The 15,369-nt window shown below is 43.9% G+C and overlaps 1 protein-coding gene across 3 annotated transcripts in view; it reads left to right on the forward strand.

Moving 5' to 3' along the window:
* CASP8 (caspase 8) overlaps nucleotides 1-15,369 on the forward strand; it is a 30,285-nt gene that overhangs the window by 10,536 nt on the left and 4,380 nt on the right. For all 3 annotated transcript variants that reach the window (XM_087435602.1, XM_087435600.1, XM_087435601.1), the window contains 6 exons: nucleotides 6,849-7,186; nucleotides 10,791-10,896; nucleotides 11,787-11,925; nucleotides 12,033-12,083; nucleotides 12,498-12,562; nucleotides 14,109-14,250. In XM_087435602.1, the coding sequence (XP_087291728.1) occupies nucleotides 6,882-7,186; nucleotides 10,791-10,896; nucleotides 11,787-11,925; nucleotides 12,033-12,083; nucleotides 12,498-12,562; nucleotides 14,109-14,250 (808 nt within the window). In that variant the 5' untranslated portion in view covers nucleotides 6,849-6,881. The remainder of the gene's footprint in view (nucleotides 1-6,848; nucleotides 7,187-10,790; nucleotides 10,897-11,786; nucleotides 11,926-12,032; nucleotides 12,084-12,497; nucleotides 12,563-14,108; nucleotides 14,251-15,369) is intronic.

Here is a 15,369-nt window from a genome sequence, read left to right on the forward strand (position 1 = left end):
CTTTCTTCACTTGCTCTCTTCCCTTGTGGTTTGATGGCTTTCTTTAGTATTTTGTTTGGGTTCCTTTCTCTTAGTTTTCTGTGTATTTATTATAGGTTTCTGGTTTGTGATTACCATGGGGTTCATATACAGTAACCTACGTATACAGCCATCTATATTAGGTTGATGGTCACTTTAGTTTGACCTCCATCTGAAAGCACTACTCTTTAACTCTTCTCCTCCCACATTTTATGTTTTGGATGTCATATCTAACTTATTTTTTGTGCGTTTGTATCTGTTACCCTCTTATGGAAATAGATAATTTTTCCTATTTGTGGTCTTCTCTTTCCCCCTTAGATAAGGCCCTTTAGCATTTCTTGTAGAACTGGTTTCTTGGTGACAAACTCCTTTAATTTTTGCTTGTCTGAGAAACTCTCCTTCCATTTTGAATGATAACCTTGCCGAGTAGAGTATTCTTGGCTGTAGGTTTTTTCCATTTAGCACTTTAAATATATCATGCCACTCTCTTCCAGCCTGTAAGGTTTCTGCTGAGAAGTCAGCTGATAGCCTTACGGGGTTTCTTTTGTATGTAACTTGTTGTTTTTCTCTTGCAGCTTTTAGGATTCTCTCTTTAGCTTTAATTCTGGACATTTTAATTATGATGTGTCTTGGTGTGGGCCTCTTTGGGTTTATCTCATTTGGTGCTTTCTGTGCTTCCTGTACCTGGATGTCTGTTTCCTTCCTTAGGTTAGGGACGTTTTCAGCTATTATTTCTTCAGATAGATTCTCTGCCCCTTTGTCTTGCTCTTGTCCTTCTGGGACACCTATACCATGGATGTTAGTGTGCTTGATGTTGTCCCAAAGGTCCTTTAGACTGTCCTCACTCTTTTTAATTCTTTTTTCTTTTATTTGTTCAGCTTGGGTGATTTCTTCTAGTCTTTCATCCAGCTCATTGATCTGTTCTTCTGTATCCTCCATCTGCGTTTGAGTCCCTCTAGTGAATTTTTCATTTCCAGTATTATATTCTTCATTTCTGATTTGTTCTTTTTTATATCTTCCCTTTCTTTGTTGACATTCTCACTGAGTTCATCCATTCTTCTCCAAAGATCAGTGAGCATCCTTAACACTCTTTGTTTGAACTCTCTGTCAGGTAGATTGCTCATTTCTGTTTCACTTAGTTCCTTTCCTGGGGTTTTGTCCTGTTCCTTTACTTGAAACGTATTCTTTTGCCTCCTCATTTTGCCTCTTTCCCTGTGCTTGTGTCTAAGTATTACATAGGTCAGCTACGTCTCCTGATCTTGGAGAGGTGACATATAAATGATGCCTTATGAGTCCCGGCAGTGTGCTTCCCTCTCGTCACCAGTTCCAAATGTTCCAGGAGTGACCCCTGTGTGGGCTACATGTGTCCTTCTGTTGTGGCGGGTTTGCTCTTCCTGTAGGTGCCCAGGGAGGCTGAGCTGTCCCCCTGTGCAGCTGGTTGTGATGCTCAGCTGTGTGTAGTTGTTGTGGACCCTTCAGTCTTTTTATCGGGTGTGGAGAATCCCAGCACAGTTGGCTGCAAGGTCTAATAGCACATTCCTGTTGTAGTTTTTCTATTAAGTGAGTAGGCCCCCAGTGTGGCTGGTTGTTAGGCTCAGGGGCTTACAGTGCTATAAGCCTCTGGCCTATAAGGCTCTTGTCAGCTCTCTGAGGATTGCAGCTGGGTGGGACTGGCCTCAGGCACGGGAGCACCAAATTGTTTCAGGCTTTGGAAGGTGGGGCAATCCCCTATGTGGGAGTTTGAGAAGCACAAGTCTGCTGCAGCTGACAAGCCCTGCTGCCCACAGGTCCACACACACAGTCAACACAGTCCTGCTCTGTGTGTGTGCCCCGACCCCTTGAAGTAGACCCAGTCTCTCCAAGGCAGCAGCCCCACACACTCCACCAATGCCCCACACTCTCCACCCGCTCCTTGTGCATGCCCTGCCCCACAGAGGTGGACCCACTTGCCAGGCTGTGGAGAATCCAGTCACCAATCTATGCAGGCCCACAAGTTGCCCCAGGGCTTGCAGTTGGGTGCGGCCAGTCCCTAGGGTAGGGTGCCTGCCCTGGCTGAGCTGGATTAAATCAGTGCTCTAGTGGGTGGGGCAGACCCTGGGCTAGCAGGCCTCAAGGAGAACTCCAATGGCATTTGCCAGCACACCCACACCAGATCACAACAATGGCCGCCGCTAATGTCCCAGTCCCTGGAGAGGTCTCACCTCTCACTGAGATGCACTCATTGCCTATCAGGGGAACCTCTTATCACCAAAGGACTGTGCACCTTTCTGGTGATTTTAGGTTGCTCTCTGAGACGGGTGAATTTGTCCACGGGCCCTTTAAGAGCCGGCTTTAATTTCTTTGTGAATCAGCTTTTCTGCAGGTACTCCCCAATGTTGTTAGTAGCAAGCAGATATTATGCCACTCAGCTCGGTTGTGCTGGGTCCAAAAAATGCCTACAGTGGGAGCTCCCCGGCCTAGGTCCCCCACTCCTCCAGGGAGGGCTGCGTACCTTTGGGCTGCTCCCGCTTGGCCATGAAGCGCTGTGGTTTGTGAAGGTGGCGTTTTTTCTCTCCAGAAGGGAACTTCTGACTCTTCCACCTCAGTTAGGATTGTCCGTTATTGCAGGGGTTCCTCTTATCCAGTTTTCAGTTCTCTCTCAGGGGTAATTTTTCCATGAGTAGTTGTAAATTGGCTGTGTCCTTGGGAGGAGGTGAGTTCAGAGTCTTCTCTCCAGGAGCCTTATTTTAAGAAAATTAGTCCCTTTTCTATCGTACATCATATCACTGCCCTTTTTTCCCCAGTGCAAGATTTATTTATTTATTTTTATTTTGTTTGGGTTATTTTTGCAGAGTATTTTAGTTGTTGTTTAAAGACATTTATCAATCTTTCTTTAATGGCTTTCGGGTTTTCTGTTATACTTAGAAAGGTTCTTCACCACTGTCAGATTATTTTAAAAAATTCTCCTATGTTCCTTTCCTTAGTGTTTTAATTTTAAGGTTTTAATCTTTGATCCATCTGCAGTTTATTTTGATGAAAGGATTTCAGTTAGGGTCCATTTCAATTTGTTCTAGAAGTCTGCCCAACTGTTCTGACACCTTGTGCTGAAAAAGCCACCTACGTGTGGACGTGTGTTTGGTTTGGCCATTTGTCATGGTTAACGTCTCATTTCATTTTTCATTGTTAATTTCTAATTACAGGTGTTAATTTCTAATTTCATTGTTAACTTTTAGTAGAAAATATGGACTGTATTATTTCTGCTCTTTGGAAATCTATTGAGATTTTCTTTGTGGACAATTTTTGTGAATATTTTGTATGTGTTTGAAAGGTAATGTATTTTCTACTGAGAGGAAATGCCTGTTGGTGTTTGTCAGTTGTGCTGCTCAGATCTTCTATAGATTTTTTAGTTTCTGAGAGAGATGTATGAAAGTTTCCTGTTATTTGGGGGGAAAATAAGTTCTTCGAGTTCTCCTAAGTTCTTTTCAAAGTTTGAGTTCTTCTAATATTTTGTTTTCTGTTAAGAACACACATGCGATTGTGCCTCTCCTCTGTAATCTGGTCTCCTAACCTGGAGGAGGACCTGAGGACCTGCATGATCTGCCCCCTGCTTCCCACAGAGCCTCATTTCCTGCCCTTCCCCCATGCACTTTCTTACACTGCCTTAAACGCAAGAACACACCCCAGCTGGTATTCTGGGGTTAATTCTGGGGTTAAAAATAAAATGAAATGTTAATTTCATTTACACAGATGGTGTTTGCATGCATTCTCCTTGACACTTGACAGCAAAAGGGAAATTCCCTTTCCTCACTCCTTCACCCCGAATGCTAGTTTTCTCCTCCATTCCTCAGAGAGAGTGACTTCTTCCTCAGAGAAAGTTCTTTCCAGAACTTTCTTACCTTTTATTTTCTGCTTTTAGTTAAATATCTGTAATCACTGAAAATCTAATTTGTTGCTTTGAGTATTTTTATATGGTCTGATTTTTTTGTTATATTGCAGCTTACTTTTTTCACTTTTTTCACTGTCAAATAGCATATCTTGGATATCTACTTATTTTTATTTCGGAAGATGGAGTGCATTTCCCCTAACTGCTGCATAATACTCTGTAGTATGACTATACCTTAGTTTCTGTAGCCATATCTTTAAGGAAGGACATTTGGGACGTTCCTAGTTGTTCAGGGTTACATGCAATGCTGTGGTCAGACTCCGTGCACACAGCCTGTTGACTACACTTGTGTTTCTAGAGAGTGTGACTTAAGGACCGGGCTTGCTAATTTGTTTCCTCGTAAGTCCAGCGGTTTTTGTTTGTCATACTGTGAACATATGTTGTTAGGTGCTGGCCACATATTTAAAGTATCTTTCCTAAACAAAAGTATTTCCGTGATGATTGATTGTTTTTGCAATGACAGAGCTAGGCTCTGCAGTCTTTGTGAATCCAATGCAAAGTGTATCCTTCCAAGACACCATCCCTCCAGTTTCCTGAATCAAGAAAACTTGTCTAAACAATGATGTAAGCTCTAGATTCAAAGGGAAAAAAAAGGTTTTGCCCCATAATTCCAATTCTAAGAAAGAAATAATCAGAGATATGCACAAGATATATGAAAAAGCCTCTCAATGCAATATGATTTTTTAACAGTAAAGGAATGAAAAATTGCTTAAAATAAATTTTGATATATTCACATGCTAGAAATCAAGAAACATTAAAAATATGCCAGAGAAGAATATTTAGTGGTAGGTGTAAATATTCATTATAAATATGAAGTGGGAAAAAAATACAGGTGTACACACCTGGATATGCAGCTTGATTCTAATTTTTATATAAATGTATCTTTGTGTGTGTGTGTGTGTGTGTGTGTTGTATGATAATGATGACTGTGACCATGTTATAATTTACTGTATTTTAAATTTTCACAAAAAAATACTGCCTCCATAATCAGGAGGAAGTGGAAAGGTGTTTTAAAATGAAAAGCTAAAAGTTTCAAAGACTTTTGGACCACTTTTTAAAAATATTAAAACTTACTTTAATATGCAAGTCAAAAGTATTGCTATTTTAACATCAGATGTAGAAAATAGGTGGGTCCTGGTTCACCTGATCACTACCTCTGAGTGACAGAGTCAGGATTGTGTTTTCACCCAAGAATGTTAGCAAATGCAGGGAGCTTAAAGATCCAAGAACCCAGCCATCTGCCTTGTTTCAGGGAAGAAACAAGTCCAGACAGGTTAAGGTTATTTGAGGTTAAGGAAAGTGCCCAAGGGCACAGAGTCTGTGGGATGGAGGAAATGATGGAGCTGGACGGCAACGTAAAGGTTCTAGTTCAAGGTTCTCAAATGGTAGCCCTCCAGGACCACCTCTTAAGGCAAGGGAGCATCCGAGGAAGGCTTCAAGAGGAGTTCTTCAACTTTGAAGAGTCTGAAAACCAGTGCTTCCAGCTGAGGAGATGGGAAAACTGGGAGGGTGAGAGAAGTGCTCAGGGTCACATGCCTGGTTCCTGTCTGGGCCCCCGGCAGGGTCTTTTACCTTCTTTTAGGTTAGCACTCATTTGGCATCATTAGTTGCTAGCCATCAGTCTAAATGCATCATAGGTGTTCTGTATGCACAACACTCTGGGAGATGGGTGTTCCTCTCCTCCCCATTGTACAGAGGAGCAATCGAGCCCTCAGAGGATGTGAACTGCCCAGGCATGGGGCCAGTGCCCCAGCTGGGTTCTCACCTAAGTTTGTCTGACCCCAAAGCCCCATACTCTGAACCACTGCAATACCCACCTCCCCAAGACAGTCAGCAGCAGGTGAGCTTCCTGGCTTTGCCGGCGACACGGTTGGCCACTTACAGACCAGGTCCCAGTCTTGTTCCTGTGAAGAATCCAGTACAAACATGCTCCAAGGGCTCCTTTCACCACAAACACGGGCCTATCAGAGCAGACAGGGTGGGGAGAAATCGGTCAAGGTGAGTCAAGGGGCTCAGGGGAGGAGAAATCCTAGATCATGGGCTGCTTGCATGAAAGTTGTTGGGGGTTTCCTGAAATATTGCCCCCTCGTTTTTTACCGACCCAAATGTGTAAGTAGGTAAAAATACTACATAACCTGGTTTAGAGACTGTTTGAGTTGAAAGGGTTGACAAGGTTGACCTGGCTCGCTTTCCAGTCTCAGCTTCTTGACCAGCTGTGGGTGCTGGTCCTAAGGCCCTTGGGGGACAGGCCTGCATCATATCCTCCCACCACCATTGATTCAGTCAGAACCCATCACTTCTTCTGCCTCCGACCCTTCCAATCTGTCCTCCACAGTTTAAATGTTAATCCTAAATCGATGACGTCGTTCCCATGTTTACAATCCTTCTTTAGTTCCCCATCACCTTCAGGACAAAGTCTGAACCCCTTGCCCCCCAGTATGAGGCCCTTTCTTAACTGTTCCTGGCCACAGTTTCATCCCTTTATGCCATCACTCCCCCTCCCAGACCCTCTGTGGTTACTTTTTGAGCTCCTTTGCCTGCCTGAATTGACTTGAATGTTCTTGCCTCCATCTTTTGCATAAATTATTTCCTGCAAGAATTGTCCTTTCCCACCTTCTCCTCAAAGACGCCTTCCCTCCAGGAAGCCCTTCTCCCACGCTGAGTTAGGGATCCTTCCTCTATATTCCTACTGCACCCTGGTCACAACTCTGACCATTGGCTAGTTTGCATATCTACCTTCCTAAATAGTAAGCCACTCGAGAGCGCGAGCTTGTCTTGTTTGTTTTCTTCCCTGTATCTACAGCAGAATATCTGGCATATAGTAGAGGTATTAGCTTTTGATGAGGTAATAAACCAGTCAATGGTACCTTTCTTCCTCATCTGAATATAACATTGTATTTTGACCTAGGCTACGACTACATTCTCCTAACACTCGACCAATATGAATTTCAACAATTGTCTGTATAATATTGGGGAACAGCTGGACAGTGACGAGCTGGCCTCCCTCAAGTTCCTGAGCCTGGACTACATCCCACAAAGGAAGCAGGAACCCATCAAGGATGCCTTGATGTTATTCCAGAGACTCCAGGAAAAGAGAATGTTGGAGGAAAGCAACCTGTCCTTCTTGAAGGAGCTGCTTTTCCGAATTAATAGACTGGATCTCCTGACCACCCAGCTGGACACCAGCAAGGAACAGATGGAGAGGGAGCTCCAGTCACCAGGCAGGGCCCAGATCTCTGCCTACAGGTGGGGAGAGGCTCCGCAGTGTGGGCACTGGGAGGTGTGGGCTGATGGACACCTCTTTGTGGGCAGGGCTGATTGCGGGTCATCTGTGTGGTGTCACTTTGGAAGCTCTGGAAAGATGTCCCACCAGGGCCAGATTAAGAAATTTAGAGACTTTATGCATAATTCAGAAAAAAAAATGCTAAAACCATAAAATAAAGAAATTTTTTTTCATAGTGAAACATTACCTATAGGTATGCTGACATTAAAATAGACTTTTCTAAATGTTTTCTCTCCCTCTCTCTGTTATGTGTTTACCATTGGTGCCTCTGCTTTGCTGGTAGCCACATCGTGTGCTCACTTTGCCTATTAGTGGATAAAGCATCACAACTTCCCACCTGAAATCCCCTCCCACCAGCTGTGGTTGACTATGGGAATTCTCAGTGGGGTTTTCGGCTTTTAGTCCACACGTGACACTTGCATCCCAAAGTTCTCTGGTCAGGGGTATGAGCTGTTCTGGATGGGCCAGGCCGGACTCTCTAGAGACACCTTAGCCCCCGTGAGCCCGGCTGCTGCCAGGAGGACGGCAGTGGCTTAGGTCATCGGTGTTGCAAAAGGCCTTGCAGCTTGGCCTCTCACCTCCCGTGAGAGAGTGGGTAACCCAGAGGTGACAAGCCGTGTTCAGTTACATCTTTGTGACTCTCTGATAAGATCTAAAAAGAGAAACACATTGCCAACTTCTCTCTTTCAACGTCCCGCTATGAGACACTGCTTAAAATTATTTTTGGCTTTCCTTTCAGAAAACTTCTACTCAGACCTCAGCTGTGGCCCGTGTCACTGCCTCTGCTCGTTTGTCAGTAACCGTGGCGTGTGTGACATTAAGTCCTCACGGCCAGGACTGAAAGCTACTGTCCTCCACTAGTGCGGTCCTTCTCTTCTCAGAGACCTGAGATTCTGGCATGTTCCTTGTCATATGTTTCTCTTGACCATTTTGATTTTAAATGACAAAAGAGACATTCTGGGTGTATTTGTTTCCTAGGGCTGCTGTAACAAAGTACCATGAACTGGATGGCTTAACACAGTAGAGAAATTTATTCTCTCACAATTTTGAGGTTAGAGGTCTGAAATCAAGGTGTCAACAGATTCCTTTTCGGAGGCTTGGAGGGACAATCTGTTTCATGCTTCTCTCCTAGCTTCTGGTTTTTTTGCAAGCAAATCTTGGTGTTCCTTGTCTTATAGATGCAGCACCTCAGTCTCTGCCTCCTTTCTTCTCTCTGTGTCTGTTTGTCTGAATTTCCCTCTTCTTATAAGGACCCAGGCATTGGATTAGGGCCACCCTAGTCTAGTATGACCTCATCTTACGAAATTACATCCACAAAGACTCTTTTTCCACAAGGTCACATTGACATGTTCTGGGTGGACATGAATTGGAGGGAGAGGGGAGGAGGACACTGTTCGACACTATTCGATACTGGGTAGCTTTGGTTTACTAGAATAGTGAAGTCCTTATAGGGAAGTTTTTCATTAAGGCATCAATTAATCCTAAAAAACAACAGCCCCAGAACTAGGAGAGCTGGAGGGTCTCGTCTTGCACCCACTGTTTTGTTCTTCTGAAAGTCACTCTCCTTCTGTCATGTGTGCTAGGCTGAGACAAACTGCCAAGGCCAGGCAAGGACCTGGGCCTCTCTGTTGCAGGTCTAAGAGTCCCCAGTGAGGGCAGCATCTGTTTGCTAAAATCTTCAACGTGTTAGCTTGGGAACAAAAGCGTCAGCACAAGGACCACCTACTGCTTATTCATCAATGTTGACTGTTAGCCAGGAAGTTAAAACTATGCTAGTGTGGGCCGCTTTCCATTTATAAGAAAATACTAGACAATTTTATTTTCAAATTATAATTGCTACCTATAAAATAAGTATCTTATAAACTATTCAGGTTTATTTTTAGACAACGATGGTACAAGAAAGCCAGTAGGTTTCGTAATGAGGAAAGTAAAAGCACAAAATACCTTGTAATAAAGACAAAAGGGGCAGCAGCTTTTGACTGAACCCAATCTTGGCCAAACTGAGAAGGCTTTAGGGAAACATGTTTAGGGTAGAGTTTCCATGAGAAGCAGGATGAAGCAGATGATAATACTGAGTCACTTCTGTTTCTACACTATTTTTATTTTTAATATGTTAATTTTCTAATTTAATTTTGAAGTTAACATGTTTTTGTATTAAAGTTATTTTTCTTTACACCATAATAGTGAAAGGTTTGTTGACTTATAAAACATTCCTTTGTTCACTCAACAAGCATATGCCAAGAGCCTATCATAGATTAGGAAATAATAGTAATGCCTATTTTGTATTGAACACTTAATGTGTTACCAAAGATTGGTTTAAGCACTTCAGGTAAACTTATTCATGTAATCCTCAACACCTCACAATGGTGTGGATGTAGTATTTTTTTTTTTTTTTTTGTGAGGAAGATCAGCCCTGAGCTAACATCCATGCTAATCCTCCTCTTTTTGCTGAGGAAGACCGGCTCTGAGCTAACATCTATTGCCAATCCTCCTCCTTTTTTTTTTCCCCCAAAACCCCAGTAGATAGTTGTACATCCTTCTAGTTGCTGTATGTGCGATGCGGCCTCAGCACGGCTGGAGAAGTGGTGCGTCGGTGCGCGCCCGGGATCCGAACCCAGGCTGCCAGTAGCGGAGCGCACGCACTTAACTGCTAAGCCACTGGGCCAGCCCTAGATGCAGTATTATCTACAGTCTACAGATGAGTGAACAATAAATGAGTAACATGTCTAAAGTCACACAGGTCACAGATGGTGGGATCGAGGTTCCAACACCGGTATTCTGGGTCCCCTGCACTTAAACACTGCACTTCACAACCCTCTGGGCTTATGGAAACAAAAAGGGCATGGACCCTGCTCTCAGGGGACTTGGACAGTTTTGTCAACAGACAATTATAATATGTGTGTTGCTCTTCAAGTGATACAAAGGCACAGTGGGGTGAATGCAGCCTTGAGGACCCTCAGGCAGTGCTTGAGTGGATGGGCAGTTGTCCGCACATAGACAAGGGAACGGGAGTGTGGGGGGCATGGCATAAAGGGGTGAGGGACAGGAAGCTGGATGTGCTGGGAGAGGAATGGGGAGGTGGTGAGGAGTAGCCAAGAAGAGGAGGTAGGCTGGGCTCAGTTCACAAAGGTCTGTAGCCCAGAACCAAGTGTTTGGCTTTCCTACTGAAGGCAATGGCTGGGAGAACACTAATGAGTTTTAACTAAGGAAGTGATCTGATTTGCATTTTGGAAAACATAATTTCCAAAATTGAAACTTTTTTCTATTGCAACGAAGTGTCGCTTTTATAGTGAAGGGACAAAGGAAAAACAGGACTCATTTAATTGAAATTAACTGAACAACCAGGTCGGTGGAACTCTAAATTCTAAGGGTGGGATAGTTGGGCACGAGTCCAGTCTTCTGTGTCATCACACCAGCCTCTTTCCAAGGACTCAACTCCTTAATTATGTCATTAGCTGGCTTTATTTTAAAGAGAGGCCACTGGAATCAAGTCCACTGTGACTCCATGTATCAAATGGGGAACTACTGAAGAAAGCTTTTCTAAAGTGTCTCCATTTCCCACCACAGGGTCATGCTTTTTCAGATTTCGGAAGATGTCACCAAACTGGAATTGAAGTCCTTTAAGTTTCTTTTGAGCCAGGAGATCTCCAAATGTAGACTGGATGACGACATGGTAAGACCTGACGTCTCCTCGAGACTGAGTCCTGGGGATGAGTCAGCCGGGGGGACCTTCTGGGACTTGAAGAGAGGGCTAGTCTGGTAAAAGCAACCTGAATTCTCACTTTTCAACCAGGAGACAAGAAGAAAGCTGTCAGGCATGAGTGTTGTAGATATGATTCCTCTGTATACTGTGAAGTGCTGCTCACATTACTTATCAGGAGCAAGGCAGAGTCAGGAGCAAGGGAAGAAGGCTGGTTGTGGGGGCACAGCCCCATGTGGGACCGTGCAGAGCCAGGAAAGACAGTGGGGGGCCTGAGACGTTTTTCCTCACTTCTGCAGTCTCTGAAACAACCTGGGACCTGGAACTCTGTGTGTGTGTCTGTATTTGTGTGTGGTGTGTGTGTCTGTGTGTGGTGTGTCTGTATGTGTGTGTGGTGTGTGTGCATGTCTGTGTGTGTGCATGTCTGTGTGAGTGTGTGTGTGGGGGACTCAGGTCTGGCGATGGATCGGGTGTCAGAGGCAATGTTGGGTATGAGGCAGTGTGCAGGGCTGTCACCGTGGGGACCAGGCTGCTGTGTCTCAGCCATGCTCCTCGGCTGTTCACAGTCCTCAGGGAGGGGCGTCACAGGGGTTTCAGCACAGGGCCTGGTGCCTGGGGACTGGGTGCCTTCTGATGTGGCTTCTCCTCTATCTTCTCATTTCTGTCTTTCTGGGCTAGAAAGTATAGAATTGCCTCCTAGTAGTCTACTGGCTTTTTAAGACCAGGATGTCCTCTCAGGAAGGTTGGTTTCAGAAGCGAGGGTGGGCCCTTGGTTTGGAGAAAGTAGAAGTAAAAAAATATATATAATCTAAAAGCCAGTATGGCTCAATGCAGGCTTCCCACTTTATTTCTCCTCCCTCTAGAACTTGCTTGATATTTTCATAGAGATGGAGAAGAGGGTCATGCTGGGAGAGAGAAACTTGGACACCCTGAAAAAAATCTGTGACCAAGTCAACAAGAGCCTGCTGAAGAAAATCAACGATTATGAAGAATTAAGCAGAGGTAGAAATACTGTGACGGGCGTGAATCAGCCAAACGTATTCTTCAGTTGACACATCCCTCTATGTCACAGTTGTTTCTAATCAAACATGCATGTGTTTCTTTTTTAGAAACAGAGGAAAGAATAAGCCTTGAAAGAAGTCCAGATGAATTTCCAAATGGTAATATTTGGAGATAGGTTTTCAAGATTTGTTTAGTTGATTTACTCTCTGATAGCCTCGTTGCCTCCTCTGCACCACCTTCTACCTCAGCCGCATCTTAAAGGACCTGCTCTCCTAATATCGGGATAAAGGCTCAGTGCCTCCTCGTCGTCACCTTCTCTACACATTGAAAGATGTAAAAAGAATTGTCAAAAGACACAGACCCTGCAGCCCCAGGCGGGCAAGTTTGAAATAGGTGCAGAGTTAGTTGTAGTAAGATGGTTACTTATTCGTGCACTGCAAGGACACTGTGTTCAAGGCAGTTTGTGAATTTTCATTTTAAAAGGGACCTTATGTTGTCTTAGGTGCTACATGTTTCTTTACCCAAGTCCCTTCCCCGCCAGTCTCATCCCGCTGTGTCTCGATTGCTCGCAGGGGAGGGCTCGCTCGGGGGGCAGGAGATGTCGGACTCTCCCGGACAGCAGGACAGTGAGACCCAGGTACGTGGAAACAGGTTCTAGTTACCGTATTCCTGAGCTTGTTAGCTTCCAGAGAAACTAATAAGGGGCAGAAACTTACTGAAAAATGGTAGGACTGTAGAAAAAATTCACCAGGGACAAGTTTAAAATGTGTTTTTAATTTTAAAATCATGATCTCTTTGGTTTCTTGTGTGTTAAATTTTTATTTTGAAGCCAGAGACAAAGGCATTGGACTCGCTGGAGGGCAGACGGGGTGCGACGCTTGTACTGGAGCGGTTTCAGCACCTTCCAGCGGCTGCAGCTGGGACGGGAGAGGGCTGTGGGGGAGCGTCTAGCAGGATGGGAAAAAGCCTTCCCTTCTAGCTTGACATTTCAAAGCTGTTCCTCCCTTGTGATGAGGGATAAGCAGCAAACGCTCACGATCTAGCCGCCTCTAGGTTCTCGTCTCAAGGAGCCAGCACCAGAATGGCCTTTCTAGACAGAATCACCCTGTTTACGTAACGGTTAACAATTCAGCAAACATTCTGACTCACCAGCCCGTTCACCCCTCCGGTGGCGGGAAGCACGGGAACACTGGAGTCCAGTGGGAGACTTGCAGTTCAGCTTGAGAGAGACCATTCACTAGTGGGCTCCTGAGCAAATTACCAGACCTCGCTCAGTCTGAAAATCAAGGATTGACTGAAGTCCTGCGGCACTTCGTAAACAGGAAAGCGCTCCACAAGTGTCCCGCAGAACAGCTAACCAGGCTGAGTGCAGGAGAGATTAGGTAACTTGCCCTAAGTCTTAAGGTTGTTAAGTAGTAGAGGCAAGAATTTGGCCCCCTAGCCTGGAGCCCTTTTCTTCACCTCAAGGAGCTGCACGGATTTCCCAATTAATGTGGAATATTTCCGCACCGAAACAGCCCTGGGAAAGTCAGAGGACACAGGACCTCCTCTGACTGACCCTGTCAGGTTTTAGAGCCTGGACGCTGTGACCTGCCGCAGAGCTGAGGCCTGCCTGACCACCGCATCTCTCTCCTCTCACTGTGGTCCTGAGGGCCGGATTAAGCCGTCAGCTTTAAAAATCCTGGGACCACACTCTGACATGTGTGAGGAGCAGGCCCTCAGCTGTTAGCCCAGAAGTGTGGATGAGTTGAGTAGCTAGCCAAGGGAATCCCAAGGTCACCAGGGGCAGCCCAAAGGCAGCACTAAGACCTTCATCCATTCAGCAGCTCCTGACAGCTTCACAAATGAGTAAATTCGAGTCCCTGGTACTGATGTTACCTGCCTTGAGTGGAAACGAGAACAAAGAATGATAATACAATAGGAAGACAACAATATTAGTATAAGTGCAAAGTGCCCAAGTATTGGGGCACTGACTTTACACACTAACTGTGGGGCAGAGTCTGGGGACCTGTGTGACGGGAAGAGGTGGCAACTAGCTCGTCAGGGAAACCATGTCACGTTGGGTGGTTAGTGCGCATGGGTCCCAGCTTGGCTGGGGCCTAACCTCTTAGTAGGGAGCCGCTTGTTCACATCTCATGTTTGACCCACAGACTCAGCGTCTGGGTTGGATTTTTGTTTTTCAGACATCCGAAAAAGTTTACCGAATGAAGAGCAAACCTCGAGGATACTGTTTGATCTTTAACAATTATGATTTTAGCGTGGCACGGAAGGAAGTGCCCAAACTTAGCAGCATTAAGGACAGGAATGGAACAGATTTGGATGCAGGTACAGTAGAACCCACAGAGAAGTGAAATATTTCTAATGCCTGTGTTTTTATCAAAAGGGGAGAACACAAGCTGTAGTAACGGCCACATGTTTCAAAAAAAATGGATATAACCATATTTCTCTGTGGAGGTGAAGAACATTCTTATATATTTGCTAGTTTTGTGCTTTTGTTTTTTTTTAATTAATTTTTAAACCAAAGCAATGTATATATAAAGATAAAATATCAAATCTTACTAAAAGATTTATAATGAAAAGCAGCAACAAGCTTTGCTTTTAATTCAAATGAGTAGTGTTTCTGTAGAATATATTAAGTATTAGGTGCAAACATGGCCTTGGTATCAAAACCACTTGTAGAAGTTGCATTTATAAAAGCTGGGCTATGAGTACAGCAGAAATTGTGAGTCCTTAACAGAAATAGCATTTTCAAATGTTAATCTAGCCAGAAATCCTTTTGCTCAGCCTATTTTGGCTAAGATTGAGAACTTACAAGTTAAATGGAAAAATTATTTGCAGCATGTGAACACAGAAATGGTTACAAAAAAAGTAATAATAGAAATAATTCAACCCAACCATTGTGATATTAAGAATTTTTATTTGATCAAAGAATTTTTGAAAATAGTATTTATGAGTCATAATATCATGTAATGATCTTTTTTAAATTGAGTAAAATTTAGAAAATTAAAGTAGGCTGATTTTAATCATTAGGATTCTGCTAATGGTCTCTGTTAATATTTGTTGAGTCAAGTAAGTCTATTCTAAGATTTTAAAAAAACCACAGAGTTTAAGTCCATTGACAACGTCATTCCTCATCATACATCTTAGTATTGAAGAAAAGGTTTCAGGCCTTTGATTTCTATTAACTTACTATTAAAAATTTTAATTAAAATAATAATTGATTGTATTTCTGGTCTTTTGGTCAAAGGGTACAAAAAGTTGTAGTTATGTAGGATGCATAAGTCTAGAGAGCTAATGTACAGCATGATGACTATACTTAATAATACTGTATTCAATACTGGAAGTATGCTAAGAGTAGATTTCAGGTGCTCTTGTCACACACACACACACACACACATACACACATACACATGCACACACACAGTAATTATGTCAGGAGATGTT

The sequence above is a fragment of the Ceratotherium simum genome, chromosome 9, assembly GCF_057802395.1.
Source record: "Ceratotherium simum simum isolate JZ-2026a chromosome 9, ASM5780239v1, whole genome shotgun sequence".
Lineage (NCBI taxonomy): Eukaryota > Metazoa > Chordata > Mammalia > Perissodactyla > Rhinocerotidae > Ceratotherium > Ceratotherium simum.